General features: G+C 42.9%; 1 protein-coding gene across 1 annotated transcript; it reads right to left on the reverse strand.

The window, feature by feature from the left end:
* Positions 1–19,018: 19,018 nt before the first annotated feature.
* LOC101762291 (zinc finger RNA-binding protein) lies at positions 19,019–24,772 on the reverse strand. The gene is made up of 2 exons (XM_004983234.2): positions 24,276–24,772; positions 19,019–19,860 (listed from the first exon to the last, which is right to left on the reverse strand). The coding sequence occupies exons 1-2, from the start codon at positions 24,699–24,701 to the stop codon at positions 19,297–19,299; spliced, it is 990 nt and encodes a 329-aa protein (XP_004983291.1). The 5' UTR covers positions 24,702–24,772; the 3' UTR covers positions 19,019–19,296.
* Positions 24,773–25,008: the final 236 nt, after the last annotated feature.

Raw genomic sequence — 25,008 nt, forward strand, 5'->3', positions numbered from 1 at the left:
ACCTAGTAAATACATTAAACCACATGTATTGATTTAAGCAATTTTAAACACACACACATTTTACCAAAGCAAATATTTTTCCCTAGTCAGATAGGTACCTTAGGAGTCTAACAAGATTTATCTTGCATTCTTATCTATTCTCTATGTTTTTCTACGGATTTCCAAAGTTTCAGCCATTTCAATGTATTTTATTCAACTTTGAATTTCCTCCTTTTACCGAACGACTCTTAATACTTTTCAAGTTTACAATGTTGTCTTTGAGTTTTCTACCTTCAGTGAACCCTACTTATTACTTGAGTGCTTCAACCCTCTTAATGAAGTTTTGTGAAATAATGATGAATACAAGTTTTGTTCCAACTTAAACATGTCCCTGTTGTTTTGATCCACTGACTTGTTTATTTAAGATGGTCTTAATTTATCTTGTCTTATGTGTTAACTTGTGGACTCTGGTGGTTGCAACTCTGACACACTACTCAAACCCGTATCCAATGTTACCCATCATGTTCATTTGTTCAACGTCTTTAAAGATCCTTATTAGAAACAGTGTTGATTAACCTATGACTATTTCTCCTTACCACGTTATCATTTTGTGACTAAGCTGTCACACCCGATTTTAAGGACAAAACCGAGTGCATTAAATACATGTGCGCCAGGATCAAGTTACACACATGTACGACAATAGTGAATAACAAAGACAGTGCTAAAGTGAATAAAGGGAGTATTAAACATTATTACATAACCGAAAGTCTCAATAAAACATAAGCCTAAATTATTACGCAGCGGAACTCCAAAGATGACGACGACACCACAGGCAGCTGACTGAAGAACCGTACGCCTAGAACTCCTCAAAGTCGTGCAGATACTCCTCCAAATAAGCTTGGTCTGAACAGCGGTTTTGCAAGGGTGAGTACACTTATGGTTGGTACTCAACAAGTCGTGGGGAATAGTGTAGTGTAAGGAAAAATCAAGGTATGGCTAAGGCGTAATTAGCATCAGCTTTTAATTAAGTTGGTCAAGTTTTATTAGCAATTAACTAAGTATAAGTTTATACCACCCAAAATTAAACATGAGCATAAATAAAGTAAACATCATATGCATGAAATGAAAACAATTTAAATCCATCTTCCGATAATATTATCATGTGAGGGTCCAGGCCGCTCTTAACCGTGAGCACGGCTGATCGATCAGTTTTTACAGTCTGCAGAGGTGGCACATCTTTACCCACAACTCACGTAAAAGTTCAAAAGAACTTTGGACCCAACCATGCGGTGTTTGCAAGGCACCATACCACACTTCCGAGGTGTGATTGCATAGGGACGCTACGAGGCCTTTACAAAGATTCGCTAGCAATGTGGTAACCTGCTAAGGTTTCAGGTCGAAGCTGAACATAGCAGTCCCCTAGTGGGTATAGTGTCTTAGCCAAGTCCACTTCCCCCGAGAGCGACTGCTATATCCCATCAACGCCTCCCCTCTTGCCCTTTCGATAAGATTACCCCAAACTAGAGTTTCTAATTATTCATCCAAGACCAGAGCCATTTAGTCTTATGGTAGCACTGTTTTCCTGGGTGGTTCTCCATGTTCCGATTAAACAATAGTGATCTTGCATTAATGAAAGGTATAACAGAAGTAAAGCAAGATTAAACATTGTGTTCGGTTAAACCACCATACCAAGTAAGCACTAAGCATGAGCTACCCAACATAAAAGATAAACCCGGTTGGTCAAGGCAAAGGTAATCTCAATCTAGGCGAACCTTAATTGGGACCCATCAATTTAATCTTAACATGTGCATAGCATAAATGTTGAGTACGAGAAAGTAAAGGTGTATAGGATGGAAAAGTAGTGATCAAGGACACGACTTGCCTTCTTGGCCTTGCTCCTGCTGTTCATACTCCTCGAAGGCTTGGTCTTCAAATCCCTCGAACTACTGAACGTCTACACGCGTCACACGAGCACATACAAGCAAACACGGGCAAAAAATAAGAAACAGTACACCAATCACAATTAAATAGAGAAAATCAGCCTGTAAAATTGATCTACGCTTTAAAACAAACACATGGGCATAAAGAAGGTGAAAAACGGAGTTAAGATGCAAAAGATATGATTAAAACAAGATCCTGGGGCTTTTCTGCGAGAAAAACAAAACTTCTAGGGTAAAACTGCGAAAACCGAGGGCTTATACGTAATTACGCGTATAAACCGAAGGTTTAACACGCAAAAACTCCAAAACAGATGGCGGGTTGATTTTTAGAAAACTCAGGGCTTAAACCGAAAAACACGAGGGCAGATCTGTAAAAACGGCAACATTTTGAGACTGGCCTGATAGCTGTTATTATAGGAGAACTCTGCATAGGGTAAACTCTTGTCCCAACCGCCTCCATGCTTCAATGCACATGCTTTCAACATATCTTCTAGTATTTGATTTGTTCGCTCAGTCTGTCCATCTGTCTGAGGGTGATAAGCTGAACTAAAATTTAATCTTGTACCTAGAGATTCATGCAACTTCTGCCAGAAGCGTGACATGAACTGAGTACCTCTGTCAGACACTATCTTCTTGGGCACACCATGCAAACACACAATTCTTGCCATATACAACTCTGCTAACTTGGACCCGGTGTAAGTAGTCCTTACCGGTATGAAGTGAGCTACCTTGGTCAATCGATCCACTATGACCCATATGGAGTCATACCCATCTCGGGTGCGAGGCAAACCCACAATGAAATCCATTCCAATCTCTTCCTACTTCCATTCCGGCACCTTCAATGGCTGAAGTAACCCAGCTGGTCTTTGGTGTTCAGCCTTGACCTTTTGACATATGTAGCAAATTGCTACATATGCAGCTACATCTTTCTTCATTCCACGCCACCAATACCTCTGCTTAAGATCCTAATACATCTTGGTACTACCGGGGTGAATAGAATAGGCTGAATCATGAGCTTCTTTCAAGATCGTCTCACGGATATTTCCCACATCGGGTACCCAAATTCTTCCTTTGACCCATAAAGTTCCCTGAGAGTCTTCTGTAAAGTCTGTGGCTCTTCCTTCCTTTACCATCTCCTTAATTTCCTTGACCTTGGCATCCTCAAGCTATCCTTTTCGTATCTCTTGCTCTAGAGTTGACTCCACTTCCATCGTTGCTCCCTCAGTATGCGTAACAACGCTTAAGTTAAGTCTCTCAAATTCTTTCATCAACTCGTCAGGTAGCTGGAATGCTAAGGCTAGGTTAGCATGACCCTTCCGACTCAAAGCATCTTTAACCAGGTTAGCCTTACCAGGATGATAGTGAATCTCCAGATCATAGTCGTTGATAAGCTCTAACCATCGTCGCTGTCTCAGATTAAGGTCCTTCTGAGTGAAGATGTACTTGAGACTCTTGTGGTCGGTATAGATCTGACACTTAGTCCCCAGAACATAGTGCCTCCAAATTTTCAAGGCATGTACCACTGCGGCTAACTCCAAATCATGAGTCGGGTAATTTTGCTCATGTTTCCTCAACTGTCTGGAAGCATAAGCTATGACATGACCTTCCTGCATCAAAACACAGCCTAAACCCTATCGAGATGCATCACAATATATGTCAAACCCTTTTTGCAGATCCGGCATTACCAATACTGGAGCGGTGGTCAATCTTTTCTTCAATTCCTCAAAACTGGCCTGACATGCCTCTATCCATTTGAATTCCCTTCCTTTTTCTAGCAGCGTAGTGAGGACTTTCACTATCTTGGAGAATCCTTCGATGAACCTGCGGTAGTAGCCTACAAGTACAAGAAAACTCCTAATCTCAGTTATTGTCTGCGGCGGGTTCCACTTCAAAACATCCCTAACCTTGCCTGGATCCACTGCAATTCCACCATCGGAGATGATATGACCAAGGAAAGAGACCTCCTTCAACCAGAACTCACACTTACTGAATTTTGCATACAACTGATGCTCCCTCAACTTCTGAAGCACTAACCTCAAATGTTCCTCATGTTCGTCCTCACTCTTGGAGTAAATCATGATATCATCAATAAACACCACAACGAACTTATCCAGGTACTCCATAAATACCTTATTCATCAGATACATAAAGTAAGCTGGAGCATTTGTCAGCCCGAATGACATTACCTTGTACTAAAAGAGACCATATCTGGAAGTAAAAGCAGTCTTGAGTATGTCGGACAGCCTGATCTTCAACTGATGATAACCCGATCGCAAGTCGATTTTGGAGAATACCTTGGCTCCTCTCATCTGATCAAACAGATCCTCAATGCGAGGCAATGGGTACCTATTCTTGATGGTTACCTCGTTCAGTGCCCTATAATCCACACACATCCTCTGAGTATCGTCCTTCTTTGGCACAAAGATAACCGGTGCTCCCCATGGTGATGAACTAGGCCGAATAAACTGTTTTGCTGATAATTCCTCTAATTGTTGTTTCAATTCTTTTAATTGCTCAACCGACATTCTATAAGGACGTTTGGAGATAGGTGCAGTACCAGGTTAAAGATCAATAGCAAATTCAATTTCACGATCAGGTGGCATACCTAGTAAATCGTCGGGGAACACATCCGGATAGTCACACACCACTTTGATATCTTCCAAAGATCTTCCAGCCAACTGATTAACGGCGCAATCTGCTGCTGAAGGTAGAGTAGCCACAAATTCAATTCTTTCCCCTGCTAGACTTGTGAGAAGAACTGACCTTTTTGCACACTATATCACTGCGTCGAACTTGCTCAACCATCCCATACCAAGTATCACATCAATTCCCCTTGATTCCAACACTATAAGATTAGCCGGGAAATCTCTGCCCATTATCTTGAGGTTCACTTGGTTACACCGATATAATGCTTTCATGTTCCCCCCTAGTGAGCTGACTAGCATATGGCGTGGCATGGTACTAATGGACATGTTATGCTTAGCTACGTACTGTGCAGTAATGAAAGAATGGGATGCTCCAGAATCAAATAATACTGAGGCGGGTGCTGAGTTGACAAGAAACATACCGAGCACAACGTCTGGAGCCTCCTGAGCGGTATCAACATCCACGTGGTTCAGCTTACCACGCACATAGTTCTGCTGTCCCTGAGAGTGCTGCGGGGTTTGGTTCATATTCCTTGACTGCTGCGCCTGCTGATTCTACCGAGGAGTGCTATTATTCTGCACGGGAGTAGACGGCACACTCCACTTAGGACAAGCGTTGGCATAGTAGTCAACTTCACCACACTTGAAGCAAGTGTTGCCCACTGGAGCATTGGGCCTCACTGGAACACCTGCGGGAGTCATCTGGCAATTCTGCGGAAAGTTGGGGTGTGGAGTCTGCATCCCTGGACGCTGGAACTGGGGGCTGGGGCACTGAAATGACTGCTGAGCGGGGCGCTGGAATGACTGCTGCCCAAAATTCACACTCGGACCCCCTGTGCGGTGTGGTGTCCCTTGCTGTGGAGCAAAGCGAGGGCGAGTGTTGCTTCCTAACGGTGACTGGGAGTTAAACTTCCTCTTCATCTCCCCAAGCTCGTTCCTCTTGTGCTCCAGGCCAATTGCTTTGTCCAGCATGTTCTGGAAGCTAGGGAAGGTGTGCGACATCAGCTGGTATTGGAGTGGTCCAATCAAACCATCCAAAAACAACTCCTGCTTCTGCTCATCATCTGCAACATCTTCAGGAGCATAACGGGATAACTGGACAAACTTGTCCCTGTACTCAGCCACTGACATATTACCCTGCTTAAGAGCAAGGAACTCCTTCTTCTTGAGCTTCATTAATTCAGAAGGAATGTGGTGACTCCTGAAGTTAGTCTTGAATTCCTCCCAAGTAATGCCATTAGCATTGGCATGGGTGGTGGTGTAAGCATCCCACCAATCTGCAGCTAGTCCTTCCAGGCGTCCTGAAGCATACAAGATCTTCTCCCTGTCAGAACACTGGGTAATGTTCAGCATCTTCTCCACGGTTTTCAACCAGTCATCAGCATCTAGCGGGTCTGGAGAGTGCAAAAACGTTGGGGGCTTGTGGCTCATGAACTCCCTATGCCTATCCCTTGCCGGCGGCTGCTGCTGGTTTTTGTTGTTATTGTTGTTGTTCAGCTAAGCCTGTAAGGCTGCCACAGTGTTGGTCAGACCGGCGAGGAGCTGAGTCTGGGCTGCTAAGAATTGCTCCATCCCTGCAGGTGCTTGTTGATTCTGCTGCGGAGCGGAGTTGGGATTGCTGCTGTTGTCCCTATGACGAGGCACTGTGGGGTGGTCAACTCCTGATCCAGACCTGGTATTTACCATCTAAGCGTTAGAGACAATAGATTTAGATATGTGTGTGAAGAGATAACTGAGAAAGATAAAGCGACAAGATATAAAAGTAAGACAGATTCTATTAGCTCTGTTAAATTAAATGTGGCCATCAGTAGAAGTGTCCAAAATTAATGAAAAATTACCAAGTCATAACTTAATAAATTTATAAACCAACCGAACTAGAATCACTTCAATTGGACATCTAGATCTTGGGTTACAAAATTAACAAGCTGACAGTGTCGGTCGACAGTTTCAGATTCTGACTGCTCTACTAATTCACATATATCTCCCAGACAGATCCTTCAAAAATTCTGAAAACGTTACTGAAAATACTCCACGCAATTCTGAAACTAACCCCACTGATTTCATGTCATTTGGACCTCTGTAGCTCGAGATACAAATAAAAAAGTACTGACATGTCAATTAATGTCGAGAACAGAATTGAACATCTCATAGCTTGCATGACAGATAGATTTAGACAAATGGGAGATCAAGATTAAGAAAGTTTAGAAGCTGATTTAGAACAGAACTAAAATCCAACCAAACACTGTTATTACTAAGACCGGTATTGTATGGCAATTACCCCACATACCGCACTCATTACAAAGATCCAACTCAAACATTTAGCACAAAACCAAGCATCTAAGCACACTTTAAACTAAACACACTCGAGTGACGACTAACGATTACAAAAATTTAAGCTAAACACTCCTAACTCCTAAAGATCTTCTGCGTCGGCGCCGGGCGAGTTGTAGCGGGGACACTTGGGTGACGGCGACGAAGCGGGAAAGTCGGCATCCTCTTGCGGCGGCGGTGCCCCTATCGCAGAAGCCACTAGTACATCTCTCTCCCACCTAACTTCATGAAGCTCCCGTTGAGTCTCAAAGAGGGTGTTATTTGCTTCATTCAAGGCGGTAAGAGTTGCAGACAAGTACTTGCGAAGATAGTTCGTGGCCATGTCAACTCCATCATGAGTAGCTATGAAAGTTCTTGCTTCTCCACTAGCCCTGGACGGAAGGTACCGACAATATGTATACTGTCGCCGTGGACGTTCCTTGTGAGAGAGGACCTCAAGTGCTCTCCTAGCTGCCTCGGCTATACCGGCCTCCATGGTCCTCCTCATCGCCACATCATGGTGAACAGCCACCACCTCCCATCCTATTTCATGCTCCTCACGAAGGATAACCTTCACCTCCCAGAAAGTGGGATAGCGAGGGTGGGTGAACCGAGCACACTTGTAGACAGGCCTCATGGTGTATCCCAAGTGATGACAAGTCCACCTCAGCATGTCAGCCATGTGCACTCCTTGTCCATAGTCTTCCTTCACCCACCTGATCCATCTCTCGGGCTCGGGAGCTTGTGCGGTTGTTTCTAGCTCCAGTGCTGGGGGCTCCTCTGGTTTGGGCTCCTCGTCCGATATGTTGATGACCTGTACGAGCGCCGGTGCTGGTGCAGGTGCTGGTGTCGGTGTTGTCTCCTGCTCCACGGGCACGGCGTCCTCGTCAGTCTCATCCCCCGGGTGCTGGAAGTAGTAGACCTCTTCTTCCTCCTCTTCTCTAGGCTCCATGGGGTGATACGATGTGATGCCGTGACGCGGGGGACGGGTCCTCTTGCGTGCTGTCAACCGAGTGCGAGCCATCTAACAAAAATAAAAAGAAGAATTTTTAGAATAAAAATTTTGAACGAACCAAGATAAAAATAAAATAAAAGATTATAATAGCAACAAGGATGAGACAAATCAAGTTTAAGAATATTTAAGTAGACTTAAATTAAGAAAAGGTAGGAATGGCTACTAGATTATTATAATCCTTAAATACGACCATTTTCTAACTAGGCTCACGTCCTATAGTCAACACGGCTCTAGTACCACTTTTGTCACACCCGATTTTAGGGACAAAATCGAGTGCCTTAAATACATGTGCACCAGGATCAAGTTACACACATGTACGACAATAGTGAATAACAAAGATAGTGCTAAAGTGAATAAAGGGATTATTAAACATTATTACATGACCGAAAGTCTCAATAAAACATAAGCCTAAATTATTACGCAGCGGAACTCCAAAGATGACGACGACACCACAGGCAGCTAACTGAAGAACCGTACGCCTAGAACTCCTCAAAGTTGTGCAGATACTCCTCCAGATAAGCTTGGTCTGAACAGCAGTTTTGCAAGGGTGAGTACACTTATGGTTGGTACTCAACAAGTCGTGGGGAATAGTGTAGTGTAAGGCAAAATCAAGGTATGGCTAACGTGTAATTAGCATTAGCTTTTAATTAAGTTGGTCAAGTTTTATTAGCAATTAACTAAGTATAAGTTTAAACCACCCGAAATTAAACATGAGCATAAATAAAGTAAACAACATATGCATGAAATGACAACAATTTAAATCCATCTTCCGATAATATTATCATGTGAGGGTCCAGGCCGCTCTTAACCGTGAGCACGGCTGATCGATCAGTTTTTACACTCTGCAGAGGTGGCACATCTTTACCCACAAGTCGCGTAAAAGTTCAAAAGAACTTTGGACCCAACCATGCGGTGTTTGCAAGGCACCATGCCACACTTTCGAGGTGTGATTGCATAGGGATGCTACGAGGCCTTTACAAAGATTCTCTAGCAATGTGGTAACCCGCTAAGGTTTTAGGTCGAAGCTGAACATAGCAGTCCCCTACTTGGTATAGTGTCTTAGCCAAGTCCACTTCCCCCGAGAGCGAGTGCTATATCCCATCAACGCCTCCCCTCTTGCCCTTTCGGTAAGATTACCCCAAACTAGAGTTTCTAATTATTCAGCCAAGATCAGAGCCATTTAGTCTTGTGGTAGCACTATTTTCCTAGGTGGTTCTCCATGTTCTGATTAAACAATAGTGATCTTGCATTAATGAGAGGTATAACAGAAGTAAAGCAAGATTAAACATTGTGTTCGGTTAAACCACCATACCAAGTAAGCACCAAGCATGAGCTACCCAACATAAAAGATAAACCCGGTTGGTCAAGGCAAAGGTAATCTCAATCTAGGCGAACCTTAATTGGGACCCATCAATTTAATCTTAACATGTGCATAGCATAAATGTTGAGTACGAGAAAGTAAAGGTGTATAGGACGGAAAAGTACTGATCAAGGACACGACTTGCCTTCTTGGTCTTGCTCCTGCTGTTCGTACTCCTCGAAGGCTTGGTCTTCAAATCCCTCGAACTACTGAACGTCTACACGCGTCACACGAGCACATACAAGCAAACACGGGCAAAAAGTAAGAAACAGTACACCAATCACAATTAAACAGAGAAAACAAGCTTGTAAAACTGATCTACACTTTAAAACAAACACATGGACATAAAGAACACGAAAAACGGAGTTAAGATGCAAAAGATATGATTAAAACAAGATCCAGGGGCTTTTCTACGAGAAAAATAAAACTTTTGGGGTCAAATTGCGAAAACCGAGGGCTTATACGTAATTACGTGTATAAACCAAAGGTTTAACGCGCAAAAACTCCAAAACGGACGGCGGGTTGATTTTTAGAAAATGCAGGGCTTAAACCGAAAAACACGAGGGTAGATCTGTAAATATTTTTCAACACGATCTGGATCGCGGGTTGATTTGCGGCAAAGGCGAGGGCTTAAGTGCAAAAGAGATGCGGCGCAGCGTGGCTGACCGGTACGCGGTCTCGTTGACTCGCTGCCGGCTGTCGGATCTGGATCCGACGGTCGCGCGCGTCGGCAGCAGCGTTGCGGTGGCGGAAACGGCGGCAGACGGCGGCGAGCGGCGGCGGGGTCACCAGAGTTGGCCGAAACGACGCTCCGAGGCTCGGTTTCACGCGCGGAGAACACCAGAAGCAAGAGATGAACACGGCGATCTCGTTTTGGCGGTCCATGACGACCGAGGCTCATCGGAGGGCGGCACTTGGCGGCGGAGAAGTAGCGGCGGCACTGGAGCTTGGGCGCTAGGGTTTTGGAGGGTGCTGGCGTGAGTGCTCGAGGCCGGCAGGGGGCGGCGGCTTGAATAGGGGCGGCATGCTTGGAGATAGGGGCGGCCCCGGGTTTAAACGCCCGAAGAAATCGGAGCGGGGGCGAGGTCGTTGCGGAGACGGCGGAGTCCGGCGCGGTCGCGGGGTTTGCGGGAGGAGTCCCGGCCGGAGGTAGGAGATGACGACGGGGCCCACCCGTCGGTGGCCGCGGCGGGAGGCGGGCTGGCACGGCTATTGGGTCAGCACGTTTTCACGGGCTGCGGAGGAAAAAGGCAGCCGGCGAGGGAGAAAGGTGGCGTGGGCCGGTGGAGTTGAGGAGCTGGGCTGTGAGGAGGAAAAAGTGAGCGGGCCGAGCGGCTAGTGGCGCTAGGCTGCCAGAAGAGAAGGAGGCACTGGGCTGAAAGAAGGAAGGACGAGAAAGGAGAATGCGGCCCAGGAGGAGAAAAGAGAAAAAGAAAACGAAAAAGGGAAAAGGAAAAGGTTTTGAAAAGTGTAAATTGAATTTGAAATTCAAACTTAATTCAAACACAAGCAACAAAAATTATGCTCTAGCATGAGTGCACAATAAACTCATATGATGAATTAATTAAATTTAAAGAAAGTGAAATTAAATGCCTAGAAATTTAAATGACATCCTAATTTGAGCAATTTTAGTGAATTTGAATTCTTTAAAAATTTGGGTGTTACATAAGCTGGACTAAGCAACTGCAAGATCAAGTTATTATACTCACACTACTCAAGTGATGTGGTGTATGATAACCAAGCAAAGGATCCATAACAATAAAAACCTAGGTTCTGATAATGCAATAAGGTGACCGCATGCAACCCATTGTGAAACCTAGTAACAATTTCATCTTAAACAGTTGGACACAAACATGCTTAGTGGATTGCCTTGTTTTTCTTTGGCTCAAACTTGACTTCCTACCGGCCTCGGCTCAAGGGTTCAAAGGTCACGTTCTCTAGCAAATTACTCTCTAAAAGAATGAAAATGTGTGCATGCATTAGAGATGATGCTATGAGTGCAAATGCTCATGAATGCATGAAACTTGGGAGGATATCTAGTGCAAGAAGTCAGGAACCAAACAACAGCATATCTACAGCTTAATAAGGCATAAGTGTTTTAGTGCAGGCCTATCTAGAAAAGAAAGAAACAACAGCCATGATCTATATGTTGAAAAAGAACACAAAATGATTACTAAGGAAATCCTGAGATCACATGATTGGCATTATTTTTAATCGACAAGACATGTAGAAATATAATATTAGGGTTTGGTTCCACATTTAGCTAAGCACATACTAAGTTAGGTATGCCTATGAGTCTTGTAGGAAAATATTGACCATGTTTCCATGACCAAGCATATTTCTAACGTAAGGCAACAAGTTTTAGGGAAACAACGGTACTAGCCTTATGTCACTAAGGATTTCCAACATACATGTAGACTAACACAAGTGATTTCATAGTTTCCTCGGAATATGCAACACTTCATGATTAAAGAAAATGGTTTCTATGGCATCAAATGGTGGATGTATATAACTAGCAGTTCTAGACATACACAATGCACAAAGTAGAAGTTGGGATATCAAGTTCAGATGCATTCTTTATGAGAACTACAAGTTCAGTGTATCAATGTTTCTTGATTAAATTGGACTATCAAAACTAGTAGCTTTGGAAAGGCATGTAAAATAAAGGAAACAACACGAAATCAATTTTTAACCACACAATCTAGCTAAATAGTACAAGGTCATAGAAGATGATGAGAAAAGCGAGTTTGCATGATACGTCAAAAGCAAGCATGAAATGGGAAGGTTAAAATCATTTGTTGAGAAACAATTATGAAATAAATGGCATCAATAGAAGATAACAATACAAAATGATGAGGGTTGGTTTCACATCAAGATCACTTTTTAATGTGGAGTTATAGATTAAACAAGATAAACTACCATTGAACACATTAAATCTAAAAAGGCTTGTAAATCAACCATAAAGGTAGCAACATCATTTTTCCTAGCTTCTAGATGGAACACAAAGACTAATAGAGGTGGTTTCATCATTTATCAATTTTCCACTATTTATCATGCACTTAGCAATATTAACATAGCAAGTGAGATTTAAGTATAAAGCAATATGAACATCATGGATTCCACTAACACAAGTTGTAGATTTGAAGCATGCATGTTGAAAGGAAACTAACAAATGTGGTTTCACCATTTTTAGAGCTCTACGTGACTTATAAAGCATTTAATGGCCTCCACACAAAATAAATCATAGCACAAAATATAAAACAACAACATGCACATACTCAACTCTGAAATACACTAGACCTCACAAGGAATCCAACAAAACAAGAATCACGTTTTTATTTTCTATGCATTTTGCAAGTTTGCAACAATTTAGATCTAGTGATTTTAATCAAACCGAAAGTATTTTGCAATCTACCGCTGGTAAAACATTTTCCTACTCAGATCCGCCCTTCTCTTACATTCAACCCCTTGTGTTTTGAGCTTAGGTCCCTGGGAACATTCCCACCTCACCCATAAAACCATCCCTTTTATGCCGAACCCCCCTGGAGTTCTATTTCTCTCACAACCATGTCCTTCACCTTCTTCAACCTCCAGTCACCTGCCCAGAATGCACAGACCTGGCAGGGTCGGCGGCGGCGCACCCATGCTAGCGAGGTGGTGCCCTCCCTCTCATCGAAGACAGCCCCAAAACGATCCCCACACCCTCGCGCACTCCCTTCCCATCTTATTTGGGCGAGCCCCTAACCCTAGCCTATACTGTGATGAGAGGCGGCGCACAGCCATTGGCATCATCGGGAACGCACGTGGAAAGTTGCCCAACAAGGAAAACAAACACGAGAATCATGACCAAGGCCTCACCTAAGTTCGATTTAACCCGCCGGTTGACGATGACGAGGGCCGGAAGAGGGGGCGCCATGTTGGGGTAGTGGTGGCGGTTGAAAGTTTCTGGAAGTTTGGGGGAAACTTCGATTCCTTGCTGTTATGTGGACGATTGATGGAGAGGAGTGGCGTAGGATGGAGCCAAGGAAGTGGAGCAGCTCTGGGATGAGGCCGATTTATGGACCAGGCGCGAGGAGATAAGGCCCTGTGTGAAGATAAGGATGCCACGACGTCGCTGCTCGTCCATTGGCGGTGAGGGGCGCCGCAGGAGTTTGACGGCCACCTGGTGCCTATGCCATTCGGGAGGGGCACTGTGTTGGAGGTATGCCCTAGAGGCAATCATAGAGATGATGATATTCCATTTGTATCCATGATTTATATTGTGTTCCTTGAATATCCATTAAAGGCTACTTGAATTGATTTGCAATTATGTGAATTGTATGTGAAACTCTTTACTTGTATGGTTATTCTAAAGTTGTCCCTAGTCGGAGTTCATGTGAGGACAGACATGAATATTAGACTAGCACATGTATTAGTTGATGACTATGTTTCACAAGTCATGGACATGGAGATGTTGAACTAATAATGTGGGCACATGTGGAGACACGTGCTAGGACTGACCCAACACGAGAAGTAGTTCTCTCTTTACACAACATATACGCTTTGTCCTTAGACCTGAGATTGTCGCATGTACTCAAGATGTGGATCGACTTACTTAGGGGCTATCAAACGCTACGCCGTAACAGGGTAGTTATAAAGGTAGCTTTCGGGTTTGTCAAGAAGCATGCTATGAGACATGGTCAATCAAGATGGGATTTGCCCCTCTCTGATTGAGAGTGATATCTCTGGGCCCCTCGAGTGATCGGATCCGAAAATGCATGGCCATGCTACGTACGGTTAAGAGTTAACCTACAAAGGGATTCCGAATCACAGGATCGAGAAAGAGCGGTCGGCTTGAAGCTAGACCAAATATCATGAGGCAAAGGGAATAGCATGTATATTATGTTGTGATGGTTCGTCTGATATGATCTTCGTGTGCGTATAGAAGTTGGCACGTCTTGCTAGAGGCCGCTACCGACTATTGGGCCGAGTAGGAGTACTCGGGCCATGTCTATACGTATCCGAACCCATAGGGTCACACACTTAAGGGGCTGGAAGCCCAATTCGGATGTGATCCGAGTTGGATTAGGTTTAGAAGTACTAATGGGGGCGCCCTAGGGTTTACACCTTTTGGCGAAACTCATCTACCGTGCCTCCCACGCCCTCGCCTGTTGCAACTCACGGATCTAGCAGTCCGGCTTGCGACGCTTCCTCCCTGCACGTGTGGATACCTTGGAGGTGTTGCACCTGCAGCACTTGGACGAGCCACCGACGAGCGACGACGAGCCGCGGCACGAGGGAGATCTTGCTGCATGTGGACGAGCTGCTGAGGAGCTGCTGGACGTCGACGTGATCGACTACGTACAACTACGTTGATTGACTTCGCTGCATCGACACGAATCTACATCTTCCACACCAGTAGTGCGTCGAGTGGTAATCCTGTGATCCTTATACGGCAGTTTTCCTGGTTTACGCGGTAAAAAATTTTGTTTTGCGCTAGTGTAGCCTACCTCGTATCCCAACACACTGCCCAATCCACGACGAGGAGAGGCGTGGGCTAGATAGGGACCTCACGTGGGAGATGCTCGGGAGACCCACCGGTGGAGGGAGGCCTTGCTAGCACTGGGAAGGCTGCCCAACCGGCGAACCTTGGGGTCTGCGTAGGCCATCTGGCATGCAAGCAGAGGGGGAAGGAGGAAGAAGCACTGATAAGCGGGTCCCGCGAGATAATAAACAAGTTCAACTTTCTCCCTTCATTTGACCCCTCTACACTGGTCCAAAAAATGTCCAAAAATACTCGTTGGAAAGATAAAATCACAAAGAATAGAATGCCATAAAAATAAACTCAAGATCTACTATGGTTTTCATGCAATTGAGAAAACAAAACAGCTAAAATTGAATTTTCAATGAATTTTTGGCAAAGCAAATATTTCTGTAAAATTTGGTAAAAATGTTTTAAAATCACTAAAGTTTATCTAGTATTTAAATAAAATAATTGGGGGTACAGCTGTAAGGCAAAAATTAGGGTTGCTTCACAATTTTGGTTTTTCAACAATAAATAATAAATTTTTGGGAACTTAAACAATGCATGGCCACAATGTTCACTTATGCACAAGTGATGTTCATGATGCTCAATTATGCACTAATGATGTTCATGATGCTCAACTATGCACAAGTGGTGTTCATGATGTTGTATATGATATAACTTTCATAAAGGCTCACAGATGAGAAGCTCGAGGGATTTGGAGATAGGATAATGGGAACTTTGGTGGAACGTCGGTCAAAGCTATTTTTAAATTTAATTGAAATTTGACCAAACTTCTACTTGATTTTTGGAACATCCTCTGCTAAAAATCAGAAGAAGTGCTTTGAGTAAAAGGTGTTCAACTTGAAAAGTTCTACCACTTTTATATTAGCCAAAGTTTAAGTTCTTATATAAAATTTGTTTTTATTTGCTTCACAAGTGATTCTCAATGGGAGGGAGTTTTAACACTTGGTTCAAAATCTGAGGTATTTTTGGATCTTAACTCTTAGCAATTTAGAGTTAGCTATAATATATTCCTTAACCCCTCTGTTGATTCTTTGATTTAATTTCTTAATTATCAGAGCTATCATAAATATATTAAAATAATCCTTGAGGTTACAGTACCAAATTCTGGTCCTCATGATTTGTAGTCAAGTCATTCCTTGATTATGTTGGAGTGTAGCTAGCCTCCGCTACAAGTTCAAGATCTAAAGTTTCTTTGGCAGGGCTACAAGAAGCTGCAAAACTAAGACTACAAGTTGTTGAACAGGAGCAAATGTTGAGTGACTTGAAGATGAACACAAGCTTCAGTTGTAGCAATGAAAATGTAGTCTAAGGAGACTGGGAGTTTGAAGAAATCAGTAAGAGAAATGGAGTACCTCCTTCATCAACTGCTAAACTTCAGAGGGTAAGGTCAATGTGTTTTTTAGACATCTACTCATATCCTCCCAGATGCTTGTGCTGGTTTATGAGTATTGTGGTTTATGCTTAATGTGTTTCTAGGCCAGCTTTATTCTTGGTCAGAGAGATATCATGTGTAGTGATTTGTGATCTCTTATAGATCATATGCTTGTGCTTGTTCTTTGGTCATGAATAATAATGTGTGATGTGTGACAAGAAACATTTATTTGTATGTGTGGTATGTACAAATTAATTGTGCTATCAATTATAGAATTGATTTGTATGTAATATTTAAATTAGATTATATTTTAATTAAGCGCTACCTAGGCTACAATTGAAAATAACTAGGCCCAAAATTTCATGAGCTCGCCCCCTCGACCCATTATTTCTTGGGCCTAAACAAAGTTATAACGCTAGCAAATATTCAGCTAAATCCATTAAGAATTGAGCCTAAACAAAGTTATGACGTCAGCATATATTGCGCTTGATCTAACAAGAATTGGGCCTAAACTAAGTTATGACATCAGCTATTATTAGGCTCGGTCCAAGAAGAATTGGGCCTAAATCAATCTATGATGACAGCAATTATTAGGCTCAGCACAACAAGAATTGGGCCTATATCAATCTATGACGACAATAATTATTGGGCTCAGTCCAAAAAGAACTGGGCCTAATTCAATCTATGATAAAACTGTTCGTCATAACCATCATGCCATATCAGACTGTGGTTCGACGTGGCATGCTATGCAGGAGCCAGTTTATGATGATATGTGGGACTAATTTTCATTCGTCATTAACTTAGTGATGCACCAAAATAAGGAACATCATTAGTCGCGGTTTATGACGCTCAACTAATGACGAGGGGTTTTCGTCACTCCCATGTCATAAATCATGGTTTATGACAAAAAAACATGTTTATGACACTTTTGGGTTCGCCATAGACCGGAATATTTCTTGTAGTGGTAATGATTCATATATTCCCTGCAGTAATAGCTAGCTAACATGTACAGATAAGTAGATCACAGATGTTTCAAGTACCTTTTGTTGGAGTAGGAGCAAGCATGGTGCTATGCACCACCATTGGCAGTGGTGACTCTAGGATGAGCTGGCCCTTGGCCTTCAATGCTGACGAACCAGCAGCAGAAGTGGAAGCACCTCCAGTTGGTGGCATCATCGGTCGATGGCTCCACGCTCGTTCCCGCTAGCCGCTGCCTAGTGCAGAGGTCCACCGCCACGCCGAACTTGCTGGACGCCAAGATCCCGAGAGGCAAGAGCCGAGACGGGTAGAGATGCAGTGGACGGAGTGGACGGAGTTGAACGTGGAGTGGTGGTGGAGTGGACGAAGCAGCCTATGACGGAGAGTCGATGAGGCGTGGCCACGTGGCCTAGCTGGCCACCTGGGGGCGACAACGGCGGTGGAATGGTCAGGAGTGGACTAAGGACTAGGGTTTGGCCTAGAGGCGGGGTCACAAGGACTTGTTTTGTTGGAGGCGGCAGGTGGCCAGCGGGATAGGCTGCTAAGCAGGCTTGGGTTGGATTCATATATAGGCTCAACGCGAGGAGTGTGTGTAAATAATACGCAAATACCGACGGGAATTTTCCCAGCCAAATACGGTAACCGCAATATGGTCAGGAAATACCCTCAATTGTTCCCATTTGTCCCAGTTTTTTTTCTAATTTCCTATTTTTCTGCAAAACTGATACATGATTGGTTTAGATAGGATACCGTGCCAGTCGGGACAGAGGATGTTCCTGTCCCGTTTTCATCACTAGGAACAACCTGCTGGCTTATCAGGATTTCAGCAAGGACCACTTCTATGAAGTTTCAAGAAAAAAGGTGGCTGTTTTATCCTAACACCTCTGAATTGCCCATTAATGATAATGCATCTGGATGTGCATGTGTTGCATTTTGTTGTATGTGTGACATTTGGTGTAAAAATTGATCAAACATTCAGAAGTTGAATGTCTGTAACGGTAACATATGGCTATGCTTGTTGTTGGGCTTAAATTTCTGCAGTGGCAACATTAACCAAGCCCACAACAGCCCAAACAAGCCTAATAGGACCGCAATAGATAGATAGCGGACCCGTTGTTGCTCGGCAAGCAGGAAACCGAGGGAAATTAGGCTGTTGAAGTGGAGCTGTTGATTTAGTATCCAACGGTTGATAACAGTGACTGATACAAAAGCTAAATCTCCAATCACCTGACATGGAGACAGACCCGATACATGTTGCTCTCCTGTAAGGATGGATTCATGGATTGGTGTACAATACTACAATCTGACGAAGAAGTACTACCAAGATTATAGCCAGTTTTGATAGCCAATTCATCATCATCTCTTTGCTTTCACTTGAAGAAATTTCCCCACATTGTGATGGTTGACGATGGGGTTTGGTAGCCTGGAGTCTTTCTGTACTCGCTGTCGCAGTGGAACCTTCTATATAGATACAAAGATATTGCCGAGGAAGCTAACAGAGTTTTCTTTAAGATCCGACCAAAAAGGACAGATTAGCATGCATGTCTAGTACGCAAACAAGTATGATGTTTGACTATTAATCATAGTGCCTTAGGGATAAAGAACCGATTTAAATAATAAATAGCTCACACATGTACACGGGTCCATGCGGCCAATTTTAAAAGGTCATCAGATACTCCAAACAGGCAAACACGTCACGGTTTCACTAAAACACAGAAAAACTGTAGTTTTGAAATACTGTGGTAACACATGGCTCTAGTTTCTAAAACTCTGGATTTTCAATACTTTGATTTTAAGAAACTGCAACATCCAAACAGGGCATAAGCTTCCAAAACTCCAATCTTCTACAAGGAAGCCGTCGTGTCCAATGACTCAAAATAAGAGGGATGTAAATTCAAATATCAAGAACATATATCACAACCTGCAATGTGAACATGTTGATAAACAAGTTGAGACATACAGTACAATCTTCGGGGCCAGCTTTCCACAATTTATCTGCGGCACGCAAAAGTCCGAACAATGTACTAATCGTTTGCTACGCTACAAGAAGAGTGTACAGAGCAGGTGGTCACTAGCTAGTTAATAATACATTTGAAGATATGAATGTTGTGAATTCTGGTTCCTATGAAACTTCTAGACAAGACGGTGATAGTCTTCAGACGACGTCTCAGGCTACAAAATGTAGCGATTGCTGCTTCTGTACCATGGCCTGGTGCTTTTGCCCAGCTATGTGAAATTCGTAGACCTTTTGGCTGTTCACGACAACATTGCAAACTGTGCAGATTTTTACTTCTCCTTGAGCTGCTCCAGCCTCCAGAACTCGCCTCTTCTTCACCTCCAGATCTGCCGGCGTTGCTGCTGAGATCTTCTTCTTCTTTGACTGTACAGCTGGAACCACAGAGTTAGCAACAGCGGAAGGTGCCATAGTTGGTCCCATGGCATTGCTTGTGGGCTTCAGTAATGGTTTTGGGGTGATGGAGTCTTGTAACTTCTCCAAGTTTTTCTTGTGCTTCTTCCCCTGCTTATGTATCATGAGAACCTCTAGGGTATCGCACTGAATCTTGCAGACCTCACATGGTGGTGGTTGCACGACCTTTGGCTTTTTCTTCATTTGTTTTCTCAAGACATTCTTGGGCACAGGATGCCCAAAATGGGCATTCCACTGGGCATGGTGCATGCTTGGGGCTGCAGCTGGTTCTGTCATTCCATTGGATGCTCTAGCAGCTGCTGCCTACAGAGTGCTCAAAAAGCAAGGAATCAGAAGGACGTATATGAACTGATCGGCAGATACCATTAAGGACAACAAATCTGAATAACACAGCATGGCATTGCCCCCAATTAAAGAATACATAGCAAACTGACCAACAAAAGATAGAGAGAAATATGGGGTACAAGTTGTAAAATGATGGCAACGAAGCATCATGAGGGAAAAAAGAAACAGATACATATTGGCAAAAATCAATAGCAAATGCGGGGAAATATGTAAGTTCTCTGTGGGTGTGTTCTTTTTGTACTTTTGTTTCTCTTCTTAATGGAATGCCACACAGCTCTCATGCATGTTCAAGAAAAAAAATGTAGGGAAATAACATTGACAGATACCATCTGTCATCCGTCCAAATATCAAAAGAGAATATAGAAGCCAAATGGGCTAAATAGAACTTTCTATTGAACAATTAGTCATTAGCGAAAAAGCAGTAAAGCTTCTACAAGGAGACAACTAGCATGCTGGGAACATAGGGAATTTGTCAAAGTTATAGAAGTTTGACTAGGTGCAAAGCTATAACGACCTACAAATGGAAAGGACGGACAAGTTTCTAAGCCATTTGCTTATGAATGAGAATGGATATTTAGCATTCAATCACTTGATTGAAGATTTTTAGTCCTATCCATGTAAATGGGAAGGCAAAGTGAAGTGTAAGATGATGTTTTCACCGTTTATTCTTTAATAACTAGGCCTCAGAGCCTTGACTGGCAGCCTGGTGGCTGGCCAAGTGTGTCATGCTATCCAATCTTCTTCATATAAATAACGGTAGTTGTCTTGCCAATTACCATGAGAACCCAAGAAAGGTAGCGGAATAACGTTGGGCAAGGTAACCTTTGCCTTTTCTGCATCATACCTCAAATCGGCCCATTTACCGTCGATTTTTGCATGATTCTTCTGAGTAAATTACAGAAAATCGCATGTTTTCTCGCCAGATTCATTTAAAGTGGCTCTTAAACATATGATTTATGAACCTAACCATAACTTCACTTCCACATATGATTAATTTTGCAGACATAATTTATGCCAAGACCCTTTTTTGCTTATTTAACTGAATTCTGAAATTTGAGTCCAAATTTCTTGGAGGACGTGAAATTATATTGCCCAATGGAAGATGAGTACAAGTCAAACTCCTTTTTTTTTCTGCCATTTGTGGTTTCCTATTGTTCCGATTATTACAAGCATGTGCATAATCATGTGTCCTGCATTAAGTTTTTTTTCCTCGAACACGCAGGAGAGCTGCGCATCATTATATTAAGAAGAAAAAGAAAGGTTTTGAACCCCGTACAGCACCACACAGACACCCTTCACATCATACAAAGAGAACTTTCTCGCCTTATTAAAATAGAAAGACCTTGACCATTAACTAACTGAGCAATCTTCTAATTTAAATTCCATTTTTTGAAGTCTTTGTTCTTTTTTTGTTTTGCTTTGAAATGGGGACAAGATGGTATTGCTCCTGTAATCTAATGTCTTCAAGGGTTAGACATCAACCTTAACTTCTGGTTGGAATAATTTGTATAGTTTTTTAGTTGATTGTAATAGACTATGGGCTTTTTTCTTTTGTACAACGTTGTGCTTGCTGCCTCTGCATGTGTGGTGTCAACTGTTTACTGTTTTATTATATTAATTTCATCGGCATGTCAACCGCACCTGGGTAACCTCAAATGAATCTTAGCCAAGCTTCTCACCCAGTCACATTGACATCTACATGATTTCATTGATTATCGGGATGATACCTACATGTGGTATTTTCGAAATGCATCTCCTATGCATCTATATGTTAACCAAGACTTGCTACCTTCTGGTTTCATGGCTGCGGACTCATCTCATATGGTTACATTGTATAACACTATTAACTTCTTTGAAGCTTCCTAATTTCAAACTATATTTCTTTGTTGTATTTCAGTATTATTATTGTGATCCATCTGTATGACGAAACTGATAATGTCTATGGCAATATGATGGGAGTGCGATGTCTCATCTGTTCAGTACTTGATTACATTCAATCGGTCATAGGAATAGTTAACATTGCTCATTACTTCTAGTGCACTGTATGATATCACTCCTATTTAGGGGGTTATCCATTTGGTGCTAGAATGACATTTGTTTAAAAGAGAAAACTGTCAAAGAGATTAATATATCAAAGTGTTTACCTGTAAGTTAACTGAAGGGTGAAGAACCTATATTTATTCCATTAAAATAAATTGTAGGAATCTGGATTTCTATGCCAATGTCCATGTACAAAAGAAACTACTGGGGCGAAGCTCCCATCCTTAGCATATCTCACAAACACAGTATGTAAAGCACCTTTTTGCTGTGTTTTCCTTGAAACAAAAGTAAGAACAAAGTATGTGCACCGCTTCTGTATTGTTTTGTCCTTACCAAATCTAATAACACCGTTTGTAAGCACATTTATGTATTGTTTTCACTTTGGTATTTTTTGGCTTCCCTGGGGTTGATGTTTGACAGAAGCAATGTGGAACTGACCAAAATATATTGTGTTCCTGGTCAACAGGCTTTACTTATCAAAATGTCTTATATATTTTTTAAAATAATAATTATTATATATCTTGTTTGTATTTACATTGTGCTCACCAAAGTACAAAGAATGGTACTTGGGCTACATGGCTTGTTCTCTGCAAGCATTGTCTACTTTGACTGGGTGTAGTATCTGTTATGGCCTTGGCTTATGTCCTACTTCATGTTAATCTGCACTGCTGTGATGGGCTAGGTTGCTGTTTGCTGTAATGCCTGCAGTACTTTGGCACACAGCTAACTGGGGCATATAAGGTGGTGGTTGGTAGTCGTTCCCATTTTCTGTATATGAGTGGATTTACATGTGTGTTAGGTGGACTAGATAATAGGATAGCAAAGGAAAAATCCTGAATTTCCTGTCCTCTGGTTGCTGTCCAACTCAGGTTTTACCATTGCTCAATTCTCAGGTTCCTATCTTTGATTTGAAATTAGAGCACATTCATTGGAAATTCAATGTATTTGTTTGATTTTCTGTAAACTTGGGTCTTAGGTTACAGTGTTGAAGCCATAGTGTTACTGTTACCGAACTGAGGAAATAACCGAGGTCATAATGTAGCTTGAAGTGCTAGATTTTGTTTTGTTGGTATCCACCTAGTGTTCCTGTAGCATACAGTCGAGTTGATATTCAACGCAAGTTGGTTCCTGATGATCTAGACTCTTAGAGTGATCTTAAACTAAATTTGTGCAGTCATTGTTTTGGTAGAGTAACAGAAATGAGACCCCAAGCATTGCTAGATAGAGCCTCAGCGGAACAGCCCCTGTCCCCTCTTTTCAGTAAAGAGAAGTTATGGAAATGGCAGTCATTTTGACTGCCTGATGCATGATTCTGTAGCAGAATTAAGGTTTTGAGAAAGGGGAATCTGAGCAGAGGCACCATACTTGTGAAACTAGAAAATAGAAGAAAATGTAACAACAAAAAAGCCTTTCAGTCCCAAGCTACTTCAGGTAGGAAAAATAGAAGAAACATTTAAGTCTATGAAAATTGGCATGTTGTCAATGGAAAAATGTTAGTGAAGTAACTTAATTGAACTTTATAATTTACATGAAGTCGTTGAAATATTGAAATCCTTATTGGATCACTCACCATCTCCAGTTTGATGCATCCAAGAGAAAAGAAGCTTTTAAAAAAGCAATTCTCCAGTACGGTGGCCTAGTTCCTTAACTTATTATCACAATGCTAGATGCTAAGGGTAACCTATTTCTTAAGTCATAATTAACAGCTTTACTTGAATACCTAGCCTTGGCTGGGGTGAAAGGACATTGCTTTTCTTTGCCAGATAAAATCCACAAATGGGCTGGTAAAAAATGTCATGTACATTTATTCATCAAAATAAAAGATCAGATTAAACACATATCTGTTTTATGATTTAACAAATCTAACCAAATGATGCTCTTCTTTGTCCAAATGTGATAATAGTATGAGACAATTTCCATACCACAACATTTATAGGCTAGCCAACAAGAGATGTAATTTTCCAGTGCAACAATTCCTCAAGCAACAAGTACTAATGCTACAGAAAACATTGTGACTGCATTTGAACCAGGCAAACGGCATTGCTCTGTTGCTTGACTAAAGCATAACTATGAGAGCAATTAAAATTATCAAGGGTTACCGTGCAGAATAGTGGTCAACTATCCCTATCTGATTCGAACACAATGGAAGCCCACGACTAATCACCCAGCGTGCAATGTAATCAACAAAACTACAGTTCCTGGATAGGCCTTCGATTCGTTGAAAAGCCCTCTGAACATGAAAGAAAAACCCTCACAAATCAACCCTAAAATCCCCAAATGCGAACAGAACATAATGAAATTGGATACAAAAAGGAAACAGGGAGCGCCCAGACCTGAGCGTAGCGTTGCGGATCGAACCCGAAGTGCTTCCCCGCCTCCTTCCCGGTCGCTGCCTGAGCAACCTGCGTTGTCGATGTGGTGGCGGCCGCCTGCTGCGACGCCTCGCCGGCGGTAAAGTAATATACCGAGAGACCCGCATCGCTAGCGCCACCAGACGGGGGGGCGTAGTATTGGTACGCCGCGTAGGGGTCGTACTGCGCGGCTACGGATGGCGTGGCGGCAGGGACGGGATAGTAGTAAGATGACGAGCCGGCGGCCAAGGCGGAGGGGTCTGTGGCTGGGGCCGGGGCGGGTTGGTGGTAAGCGCCGTAGGGGTAGGGGTAGCCGGCGTAAGGGTGGGGGTAGTGAGCGTGTTGGGAATCGGAAACCGGCGGCGGCGGCGCCGCCGCCGCCGGGTGAGCAGCGCCGGCGTAGTCCATCGTGGTGGTGCCAAGGGGTGCGGGTGCGACCTGAGATCGCGGTTCCTTGTGGGTGCACGTGCACGGGGACAGGTACAACGGATGTTTTGTTTGTGCATCTTTTCTTCCCAAGACCATTTTACTCCCTCCTCAATTCGATTTATCCGCTTAACTCAAACCAAATTTAACCTCACTTTATCGTTGGCCTAATCTACTCCGTACTCCCTCCGTCCCAAAAAAAAAAATCATTCTATGATTTAAAAATTATCAAAAACATCATTGTACTCCTTTTGGCATGTATACAATGTGTATGTAGTCATGCGGCAGT

Source organism: Setaria italica, chromosome IX (genome assembly GCF_000263155.2).
Source record: "Setaria italica strain Yugu1 chromosome IX, Setaria_italica_v2.0, whole genome shotgun sequence".
NCBI lineage: Eukaryota > Viridiplantae > Streptophyta > Magnoliopsida > Poales > Poaceae > Setaria > Setaria italica.

Bases quoted from the DNA above. Each gene is read 5' to 3' on its own strand.
- LOC101762291 (XM_004983234.2), bottom strand. From the start codon at position 24,701: ATGGACTACGCCGGCGCTGCTCACCCGGCGGCGGCGGCGCCGCCGCCG. The intron at 19,861-24,275 runs GTCTGGGCGCTC...AGCACTCTGTAG, and splicing joins ATCCGCAACGCTACGCTCAG to GCAGCAGCTGCTAGAGCATC.